The sequence below is a fragment of the Catharus ustulatus genome, chromosome 2 (genome assembly GCF_009819885.2).
Source record: "Catharus ustulatus isolate bCatUst1 chromosome 2, bCatUst1.pri.v2, whole genome shotgun sequence".
In the NCBI taxonomy this organism is placed as follows: Eukaryota; Metazoa; Chordata; class Aves; order Passeriformes; family Turdidae; genus Catharus; species Catharus ustulatus.
In genome coordinates this window covers 62,070,147-62,081,755 of record NC_046222.1, presented here as the reverse complement: position 1 = coordinate 62,081,755, position 11,609 = coordinate 62,070,147, and the positions used below count along the sequence as shown (strand labels likewise).

Sequence of the window (11,609 nt, the reverse complement as noted above, 5' to 3'; positions counted from 1 at the left end):
AAGAGTCAGAGGGAACAAACAAACATTGAACTAACACTGCAGCTATGGCAGAGAACTTGTCCAATAGTTTGTAGAGCTGCTTCTGTCAAGCAGCAAGACCATATTCCCTTTGCCACGGTTCTGATCCTATTAGTTTTTCTAGTGCTAGTGCTAAAAGTCATATTTAACCTTACTAACCTATCAACAAAACTCCAACATTAATTCAGTCTTAGAAAGTCATATTCCCTTTCATTTCATACTGATAGAATCATAATACCAGGCATCATATTTATTATTACCTTACCCTCTGCTTAAACACTGCAACATGGAAGTTTTTGAAGCCCTAATAGTTCGGGCTGTCAGTTGTATCATACAAGCTACAACCACCTTTGTGAATTACTCTCAAAATTTTATGTTGTTTGTCTGGAAGGTACTGGGAAGTGATGGAAAAGGAGAAGTTTAAGACCAGTTCCTGGATTTAGCTCAATCTTCAGTTCAGCTACAAAAATATCCATTACTGCTGTTTCAAAGGATACCAACAGCACACTGACTGTGTTCAAATCTGTTCAGAAGTGATTTGTGAATTGCTCATGTTCCATCACAGACCCACACAGACTAATCATGTTGTCCTGTTTCTCACTGTATTTTAGTTATTTATGATGACTGTCAAAATATTATAATAATAAAAAACATTTCAGATTAAATACAGAAAAATGTTTTTCCATTTGATTTATTTTCATAATAAACCAATTAAAAATACAAAAGAAGGACCCAAGGTTCAATGGGCTCCATCATTTAAAAATTTGTCTTTAAATACAAAGTCACTCAGTAATATGAATACATATAACATTAGACCTCTAAACATAACAATCTTATTGATCTTATTTGCATCTATCAAAAATTTGTATGGAAAAAATTAGCTGAAAAAACTTCCCTGCAACATTGAATATACAGTATTTACAATCAAAAACAAGAACTCTTAGCAGTATTAATCTCCAAAAACCTGCATAAATTGTATATATTTAATTTCCCTCCCCCCTTACAAAATAATCTGAAGTAGAAAGCAAGATTGTTAAGCTTCATAGTCGCAAAATGGCATGAAACATTTGCACCTGTAGTGATGCTGTTAGCTTCTGTAATTAAATATATCTGATGTTTTCGTATAAAATATAGACATGGCATTGTCCATTACTGGAATATATGTTTTGAGTACTCTCAATAGGAGTGTATATTCAATTTTGCACACACAAGAGCTTGTGCTGCAAAAAATGCAAGAGGATACCTGGTTATCAAAGTCTAAAACTGATGTCATTCACTGATATGAAACAGATACTCGATCATAAAAATTCAAACACATGGAATGAAACTGTGGTACTAAAATTAAGTGCTGCTTCCAAAGGTGATACACATACAGATTAAACAGAAAAGGTTACAATAACATTACAGCAATATAAATGGGCAACAGACTGACAACAAAATAAGAGAGAAGTTTGAAACTTTGGCCAACAACCTCAGGAGAAAGTTTTTGTAGCATAAAAAGCATGTTCCTTCATGCCTGTACTTTGAAAAATGAGTAATATATAATTTTATTTATATGACACATTTAGCAATTAACAGAAAATCAAAATCCATCCTAGAGCGTGAATTCTAAGAATTAACTGCAGAAATTGAGTAGCTTTGCAACATCATGCTCAGAATCAAATCATATATACATAACTGAAAAGGTCCCATCACATTTATGAAAATAATCATCCACAGGGTCTTTTTCTTTTTTTTATTTAATTATCAATACAAATTGGGCTCCAATGGCTCATTTTCTTGCTTCACTTGCACATTAGATGGGAAATTATTTGAACTGGACACTACCATCACAAATGGTTGCTGCTGGAATCTCTGCTCTGACTGCTCAGCATCCTCTACTTTGTCACTCTCCTCCTTTTCCTCTTCCTTTATGCCAACCTGCTTCGTGTCTGGTGCTTTAATGACCGAAGTGATCACCGTGCCCGATGGCTGAGACACCACCTGTGAGCTGCTGGGTGAGAATGTCACCACGGGGTTGCTGGCACTGAAAGATGGAGATGAGGCCACGTTGACTGTTCCATTGCAAATTGTCTGCACGCTGCTGGTGAGCACCTGCTGAACTTGTGCTGGGCTCAGCACAATCGAGGAAGGAGGCGAGACTGGCTTCTGAGACTGTAGCATGATGTTTTCTTTGAGAACCGTCATGGGCTGGGAAGTAGGAATGGCTTGTAAAATGAATTTCTGTGCTGCTGTTACTGATGCTGGATCTGTGCTGGCTATCACTGTAGTAAGAGGCACTGTCTGGAGTGTTACAGTATGCAGCTGCTGATTTCCAGGAGAAACAACCACTGGAACCTGGGTTGGAGTCTGTAAAGTCCTGCTAAGATTAGAGAAGATTATTGGGTCAGAACACTTCCATGCTGAATTTTGAAAAAATAGTTACAGAATTTACTATAGAAAAAACATTTGGCCACATAAACATTTAATTTACCCAACATTTCCAAAAGAGGTAGCAGAATCTCTCCTAATAAAACAAGAACTGGACCTGACCCCTGAACTCAGCAAGATGGTTCCCAAAGCAAAGGTACCCTGCATAAATAATACTGCCATTGCCAAGCTGAATAGTCTGCCTTTGAGACATTCAGTGGTTCATCAGGAAATGTGGGAATCACATCCAAGACCTCCATCTCAAGCACAGACCAACATCAAAAGCACAACTCACTAAACAGCTGCCATCAGTTTCAAAAATTGTGCCAAGTAATTAATAAATCACAAGCCTAAATAATTCGCAAGTCAGGGCTTGATTGTCCTGACATCCACATATACATTTAACTATATTCAAAAGTATCCACATGGTAGCAGTGTCAGGGCACAACCTTGCCACACTTCCAGGACACAGATTTCCTTGTCTGCTCACACACACCTTCTGGTAAAATAACTGATCAGAACCTGCTTCCAGAACATCATTTTAAATTAGGAGTGATTCCATCAGTTGCAGGCTAACAGATTTGGGTACCACATTACTGTCTATAGATGTAGAGCTGTGGGGACAACATTAGAGGATTAAGAGCTGCATTGCTGGAGTACAGAGCTACTGCAGTGCACAGCAGTGACTTAAACATAGAAACACATTCTAGACACACAAATTAAAAGAAAACAAAACAAACCCCCCGGAAAATATAAATGGATACCAGGGGAGGGAGAGAGGAAAGGAAGGGTAACTGCCTTGAGATCCTGCCATAGCTTGTTCCACACCACTGGGCCATGCTGTCTGGCAATCTTTCTTTCCTTCTGTTTGTCCTGCAGAGTTCTCTCCAATCTTCCTGATTCTCTTCAATGTTTAGTCCTGCCTGCCCTCTTCCCCCTTTTTGTCTTAAATTCTCCCTTGTGTTTTCTCAAAAATGAAAAAAAAAATTAACTATCTCTACCCCCAGCTTGTTTCTACTCCTGCCAAAATCACTTTAGATGGAAAGCAATTTACTGTCAACATTTGTACTTTCACGTCCATGCACAATAATATTCTCTGCTCTTCTTTCTGAAGACTGGACCTCAGATATGCTGTAAGGTTTGCCTGCCATATATCAACCACGGAATGTCCATTCCACAGTCCTTCTACCCATATAGGATTTATTTTTCACAGCTCTTTGGAAGTCTACATGTCAGCATTTAGCCACTGACCAGTCCAATCCAATTCAGCATATTCAAAACTTCAATTTAAAAGCATACTCTGGCTACCCAGTTGCAACCAAAAGCTTACCAAAGCAGGACCAGGTGGTACTGAAGCTATGTGACAATGTGGATGCAGATGCTGCTGCTGGCCATAGTCCAACCACATAGGGAGCTGCATTCCCCCTTTCTTAGTGCAGCAGCAGAGACAAGTGCAAGAATATATGTAGAGGATTTCTCCTATCCACTCGGCACAGTCCTCTGGGAAAGGCTCTAGCAGAGCTCCAAAGACTGCTCCAGCAAGAGCAGGCCCAATAACCCTGCTAGTATCAGGGTTAGAATATATAGGTGCTGCCCTGAGGACCCTCCAGCTGCTAGTCCCTGCTGCAGGCAATCTTTTATCCCGCTCTCATATGGCTTGGTAATAAAAGAAACAAAATTTCCCTCTGTAGCTTTCTCTTCCTCCCAAGAAAGACAGTTACAATACCCAGCAACGCTGCTACAGCAAACCAAATCCAAATCCTTGCCAAGGAGGCTCCCATGCAGGTCTTATCACAATGGCCATCATAACCATGACACAAAATTTGACGTGACTGATACCAGAGTCACTCTTGAGCTCCTTTTTCACACAACAGAAGATATCCTAAGGAAGAAGTTCATGGAAATGGGGCTGGTTGAAGGTGAAGCACCAACTAGAGTGATTGCTTCTTTCTTTCAAATTTCCGGAGAACTACTTGGTGCTGGCACAGCACAGCCTGAAGGGCAAGGCTCAGAATGACAGTACCAAGGCTCATATCAAGTCTCCTAAGGGTTATCAGTGCTAATTACTTTTTTCCCTCAGCAATTCCCCTGGGACCTTGACAAAAAAGTCACTACTGTCTGTCAGAAGTAGCAACAGGATGACAGCATCCATTAGGTTCTTCAAAAAATAAAACAAAATGAAACTACTACAGTTAAATAAACTTGCAATAAAATCAAAATGTCAGATAGGCACAGCTCAACCCAGGAAAGTCTACAGAGACCAGCAATGCAAGTGGAACAGCTATGGAGGAGAGATAACTGACACTATCCATTAGAAAAGCATCAAAAGTATTAGAATAGATACCAAGCCAGTTCACTAATCCATGAAGAAACTTACCTGAGTTTGAAGGATTAAGAACAACTCAATAGCTGCAATTTTGAAAGCAGGTGCTGAAGCTGCTAGCCTGTGCTAGCATGCCCTCCAAGTATAACCTTGAAGCTCCTTCCTTGTTTTGTAGTTGTTTTGTAAAAATAAAAGCTACTAGCTACCAAGTGGCTTTGAAGGATACACTCAAAATGTGTGAACTACATCCAATCAATAAAGGTATCTGCAAAGCACTAGGAGCAACAGCTCTGAGACACGAAACCAGACCATTTGTCTCAGCACACTCTAATTAGTATCTGCATATTAAACTTAAGCCATTTTATTTCTCTTGAAAGGCAGTCCTGTGCCTGAGGTTTACTCCAGATGTGTTGTCTTCTCCATCAGCCAAGATACAAATACATGATACACATGTATATCAACCTGCACATACACATATATGCATACACACACAGTATAAAATTGCGACAAGGGAAGCATGCAGCAGGTATCTGTATAAGCACATCATAAATATTTCTTTATGCTCATGATGGCCAAGCAAGACATTTGCCTTAATTGTTAAACCTGATTACTAACTAAAAATCTATCTCCCTAAACAATTTGTCTTAAATACAATTGGAAAAGCTACAGCTTGGTTACTCGTTTTGTCTGTTTTACAAAAAAAAAAAAGCACACAATAATTAAGGTGATTTATTAACACCGGGCTACACTATTTTAGGTGTTTTTAAGTCTGTATTTTGCTATGTTTCTGAATTTCACTGGCATTTTGCTAACAGCCTTCCTTCTCTAGGATACAAATCTTTCGGGTGATTATTTTAAAAGTTGCTGCTGAGGTTTCAAAAATAACAAGAATATTGAGCAACAGTGATGGAAAGGAAATGCTGCCATAAAACAATCTGATTACAACTTAGAAAGGAATGACAAAAATCCTGAAGTCATTTTAGATTGGCAGAAAATGATCATCTATTTCTTGGGCCATTTTTTACTGTTAATGGCCTAGAATTGTGCAGTATCTTATAAGTTCATCAAAAGGTAAATAGTGACAGGCAAGAAAAACAAGTTTATGGTAATTTATGTGAAATTTATTATATGGAGAAGATACCAAAAATTTTGAAGCTGCAAGCCAAGGTAAACAGAGTATTTTACAGCACAGTAATAACATGAAACAAAGCAATATTAAGAAATATACAGAGAGAGGTAAGAGAGGACAGAGGCAGAGGACTCAACTCTCAAGATGTCCTTTCTACTGAACTATGAAGCCTAACAGTCTTCTTTCCAGAATTTTTCAAAACTGCAGAGTCACCTGAATTAAAACTCAGGGACTTTGCTACTAACAGACCTGCAGAACCTCCATCTCTTTCAGCAGTGCCAAAGAAAGAGAGCTCCTATGGATATCTTCTTACTGTGCAGAAACAAAACTAATCTGATTATATTAGATTACACTGATTAGATGACACAGTAGTCCTTTCTGTCAATAAGCAGACACCTTCTTGCATATCACAGAAATTAAATCAGAAGTGGGCTTAAGAAAAGGTCTTCTTCAGCTATAGGAAAATCAAAATGTTTGGTTATAACCAAAGTCTTTCCTGTGATGGAAGTTGCCCATATTGTGTTCTGAGAAACACACCCTGTTGTAAGCTAAATCACAGTTTCTTGTAGAAGCTCACTGAGACCACATCAGCCTATTTCTGAGCAGCACCTCCCTCAGGAATTCTTGGCTTCATTGCTATTCTTACACAGAATGCTCATGCCCTGAAAAAAACACGATTCACATTCAGCTACTTCCTCCTCCTCTTGAATCAGGATCCTGCCACTGCAATCCATGCTTGTGTCACCCTCAGAAGTAATTTTCTACTTTGAAGGCTGTAAAAAGATAAAGATGAAAACTGTGGCTGATTCATCATGTTGAGGTTCTTCCATTCAAAGTGAAAATTGAGAGCATATGCCACTGGTACTCTGTGGCCTGTATTAGCTTTCCCCCAGCTACAGAACAGAGTCAGGATTCTGGCCTTCTAACATGCTCTGTCCAAGCTATCACAATGACAACTTGCAAGTACAGAAAAGAAACAGCAAGCTGAATTTTGATAGAAACAGATTAAAACCTGAAGTGTGCTAAAAAATTGCACAGGGTCTGTCAAAAGTTAGTTAATTGCAAATTTCTTGGTATATAGAGCTACCAGTTAGAAGGTTCACAGCCACGACCTGTACAGCTAATAACAGAGACAGACATATAACTAAAAATTACTCCCTACATGATATTCTCTGAACTGTAAGCAACTCCATCTTAAATCACTACTACTCTAGATTAAAGGTAAATGAAAGTACATCTCTCTTACCTGCAGCCCTCATCATTTAAGGGAGAAATTTACTTGTCCAAACATGGACACCTTTCAGCCCTGTAGGATGCCCTCGGCAAGGTAGGTCACTAGCCCAACAGGAGAGGTGTACTTTCTGCAGCTACAGAAAGGATGCCCTTTAATGCTCAGTGTACATAGAGCTGAATCCCAGGCCAGTGCCTCCTAATTCCAAGGCCAAACACACTTACTCCAATAATCCAGGTATTCTGGTTAACATGTGTCAGTTATTGTGGTTAAAACAGAATAATTTTACAAGCACAAAATTCAAAGAAACTTTTTCTTCCTCATAAAAGCTGGCACATTGGGAAAAGTAAGCAATAAAATGCTCATCCAGAAAGACATTTTTGGTTTTGTCTTCTCACTGGAAAGATGTGGTGCCAAACTTAGCTCCCAGTTGCACGACTGGAGACTGCAGTAACTGTGCCTGCAGACACTGAGCCAGAACAGTTAGACCTGCAGACCAGCAGTGTGTTTACAATTCCGAATAGTTCCACTGGGGATACTAGATGTTTTCCTCAGTCAGCAAAACCCAGTTTGCTTGACCTGACCCTGCTCCTGCCCTGTTTCCCAAGCCTCAGTTAGCACATCACAGCCTTTCTGTTTAAGCACTGGGGCTGAAGAAGAGACTTTCATCCTTTGTAATTCTCCTTGCCTCCATTTCATAGAGCACCACCAAAACTTGTCCAAAAAGCACATCAAAAGCCATCTAAAAGCCAAGACCTTTCCACTTCAGAGTAAGATACAAGCTTTGTGCAGCTATAAATGAAGTCACATGAAGAGTCAACCACAGATTTACATCAACATGCCCATTCCTTTGAGAAATGCCAAGAGGCTTTGGGGAACTTGGGCCTTGGGCTGCAATACTCTCCCAGAGATGTTTTGGGAGTGGTCTGTATCACGCAGTGCTGCCTAGTGCAGGTCAGGGATGATGACACAAGCACTTCACAACAATCTTCAAACATGATTCTTTTACCAAGTCTCTTCGCAGAGAAGATGGATTTTCAAACATTCTCTGAAGGCTAGGGTTAAGTGTTAAGAAACCAACTGTTTTGACCTCAAAGATGCTTGATATTTTCTCTATTATTTTTTTTTCTTCTCACAACAGAACAGAAGCAAATTGCTGCAGAGGGAAAAACATTTATTTCCATGAAGAAGAAGGCTGAACATTTACATGAGTAAAACTTTAGAAACTAAATTACATAAGACGGATTATATGGATTCAAGATGTTAATGCTTCAAGGCAGAACCCAACCATTAACCAGTATGCATCAGAAAACCTTTTAAGGATCATTACAAGATCGTGGTTGCCGTTTTACCCAAAGGATCTTGACTATTTACATGCCTCAGCCACTGAACAGCAACTGACAACCAGTTGCTATTTGTCCTCTTGATTCCCACGCTAAAAAGTGACTTCAACTACAACCCCACAGAGTGCGTGCATACATCACAAGATTTGTCAATTCTCAGCCTACAGTGGCAGTCATACCTGCTGTACATTTTCAAATCATGCAGACCATTCAATTCAACCCTTATGGAAGCCCTGCTGCAGCAATTCAGAATGTGTACACAAACACATTCATCAGCCTAAGATTTACAGCTGTCTGAACAAACTTTGTTTTCAGCCTTATTATAAAACAAGATGTAAAACATATGCTCTGAAAAATGTTCAATGTGTCATTCTACCTCAACTAACTAGTTGAAGCTTGCCCTTTGAAGCTGAGCAGAAATATATCTGTCATAAATTGTATTTTGAGAGCCTGGAATGGGCAGTGTCTATTGCACATGACTCATCAGCACCTATTTTGCACCTTGTCCCAACCAGGTTAAAAGCATACAAAAAAAATCTGGATTGTAGTTTTTATTTTCACTCTAACTGCTCAGACCCTTTAGTATAAACTTTCTTAATCAGCAGTACTTCTATACCATTCTGAAAAGGTTTGATGCTTCTTTTTTAACTCCTTCACTTTGTCATCTTGGCTAAGTACAGTTAGAGACTTGATGGAATAATGTTCTGGTTAAAAACAATGGATGTGAACCAACATAATACAGAATTCCAAGGATTTAAGGCTTCTGTTTCATTTGAACTTCACACATGTATCATCTCTACTATTTTTTACCTTAGGTTATTACCTAAGGTCTGACTGGGAAATACTGTAATGCAATAAGTGGATGTCATAATGTCACTGAATAGTTTTCCATCTGTTAGGCTGGACTTCTTGCCTGCCTTAAGTCTTACATATACTTTTGTTTGTTGTTACCATTCCTTATACTCATACCACTGATACTGTTTGTGATCCATAATCTAGGGTAGGTCTAGCCTAGAGCTATTTAACTCTGCAAATTGCTGAACTTCCCCCCTATTCATATGTAGTAATATTGTTCTGCTGACTTATGTGGTTCGGTATAGACTCAATTATGTCTGTACTGCTTTCCTTTTACTATATTGTCCTTGTCCATTTTTACAAGTAAATCCTGCTACTAAGGGGTAGGTACAAAAGAATCATGATACAAGTGCTGTGTAGCGTTAGCCAGCTGACTTACAGATTAAGCATGGAAGCATAACTGTCTCCCAAATAGCTGCAGATGCACAGCTCCCAAAGGATTATTCTCTTAATTGTTTCCTACAATTGGAAGAACTTGTTCTTGTAACAGCAGCAAAATGCAGTAGGTAATATGGAGCTTTTCCTTGTAACTAGGGACAGTGCAAAAGATGACAAAAATTCTTATGAAAAAAAATTAAGAAGTAAGAAGGAAAATAATTTTGAAGTTATCGTGCAGACCCACCATGTATAATTCAAAAGCAAAGACACCAGTGTAAAAGCAGATATGAAAACACAGCTTCTGCTGTGGGACAGAACTGACAATGTCAATTTTAAAGAGAAGTTGTTTATTTTTCCTTTCTAAATGATATGCATTGGGCCTAACACCAAGATGAGCTTCCCTTCACCATAGGCAGTACAGTTATGTGTGTACCTGTCATATTACGCTGTAGTAACTCTAAATTCCTAGGATGAGCCATAAAGACATCATTTCACTTCAATCAAATTGGAAGAATAGCATTTCTTGGAAGCAAAACAAAGAATCAAGTCTGTCTAGGCATCATCCAGTGAATTTATTATTATTCAGATATTTATTTTCTGTACATTTTCTTACCTTATATTCTGAACTGAGGAATTTAACGATTCATCTGGAACATTACTGGTTACGGCTGCTTGTCCTTCTGTGAGGGGCTGCAATGGCTGCATTACATGAACTGTCCGAAAAAGCTGTGTGGGATGTACTGGAGATTGCATTGTCCTCAAAACTTCTGAAGTCAAGCCAGGTGTCTGCTGCTGTACAACTTCTACTTGCTCCTTCAGCTTAGCAGGCTTTGGGTTTCCTGTTTTTACCACTGAAGTTGATCCTCCCTTTGTTCCTGCATTTGCAGACGCTCTAGTTCTGCCTGATTGGTTTCTGTTGGCCACAGCAGGTGAGAGCAGAGTTGAATCTGATGATTCAGTGCTAGGGCTCGCATCTTCATCATCAATATAGATGAGATCTTTTGGCATGTCTTTAAATTGATATACCAGGCGCTGACCTTCTACTTTAGCAAGGATTCCTCTTTGGTAATAATATCTGTTTAAAGTGCATACACATCAAATTACATAGTTTTTTTGTGAAAAACAAAACAAAGCAACAAAAGTCCTGGAAAATAAGCATAGCACCTGCAAGTTAAAAAAACTTCTGTGTCTAGTTTCTTCATTATAAAAAGTGGCCAATTTTATAGTATACTTTTTCCCTCAAACAGCTTTTTTACTGGTATTTCGCGCCACCTTTTAACTTCAAACTCAGATAACTCTGAGGAGAAAAAGAACTCCGTAACTTGGCAGAGCTGCTATCAACTCACATTTTAAAAAAAGTTGCATAAAACTTTCAATTCTCTTTTTCCCTCCTACAGTTCTGTCAGTTATCTGAATTTGTGTTTATTCACCAGTGAGCACAGGGAGATATTATAGCTACAACAAAGTGAAGGGAACAGGACAGAAGGGCACTATTTCTGTTATATTTACAAAGTAGAACAACTTAAAAATCACTCACACCAAGGTGAAGGAAAATGAAAAGAAATGCATACAGCTCAGTTGGACAATTACCAGCTGATAAGATGGAAGCTCCATGGTTGTCTATTTACTTTGCACAGTTTTTTTTATGTATGAGAAAACTCCCAGCCTGACAGGCAGTGGCACACAATTCTATGTTTTAGAATTGTCTGTACACAAAAGTTCAGAGAAATGAAACCAGAACTGAATTCTAAAACTGATTTTCCATTGGAGATGCAATCACGTGCAACAAGTAGAAATAATTTAATGAATACATGTGAACGTTGGCAATTTTTCTTTGAAAAGAGATTCAAATTTTATGTAAAAGGTTTGCTCTGCTTGAAATCTTCAGTCTCTTACTTAGTCTGTGTCTGACTGTGAAGATGC

General features: G+C 38.8%; 1 protein-coding gene across 4 annotated transcripts in view; it reads right to left on the bottom strand.

Moving 5' to 3' along the window:
- Positions 1 to 693: 693 nt before the first annotated feature.
- Positions 694 to 11,609, bottom strand: part of ELF1 (E74 like ETS transcription factor 1) — an 87,917-nt gene continuing 77,001 nt past the window's right edge. For 3 of the 4 annotated variants that reach the window (XM_033052597.1, XM_033052598.1, XM_033052599.2), the window contains exons 8-9: positions 10,300 to 10,761; positions 694 to 2,380 (exon numbers count right to left, since the gene is read on the bottom strand). In XM_033052597.1, the coding sequence (XP_032908488.1) occupies positions 1,765 to 2,380; positions 10,300 to 10,761 (1,078 nt within the window). In that variant the 3' untranslated portion in view covers positions 694 to 1,764. The remainder of the gene's footprint in view (positions 2,381 to 10,299; positions 10,762 to 11,609) is intronic. The other variant, XM_033052600.1, reaches the window with a different exon arrangement.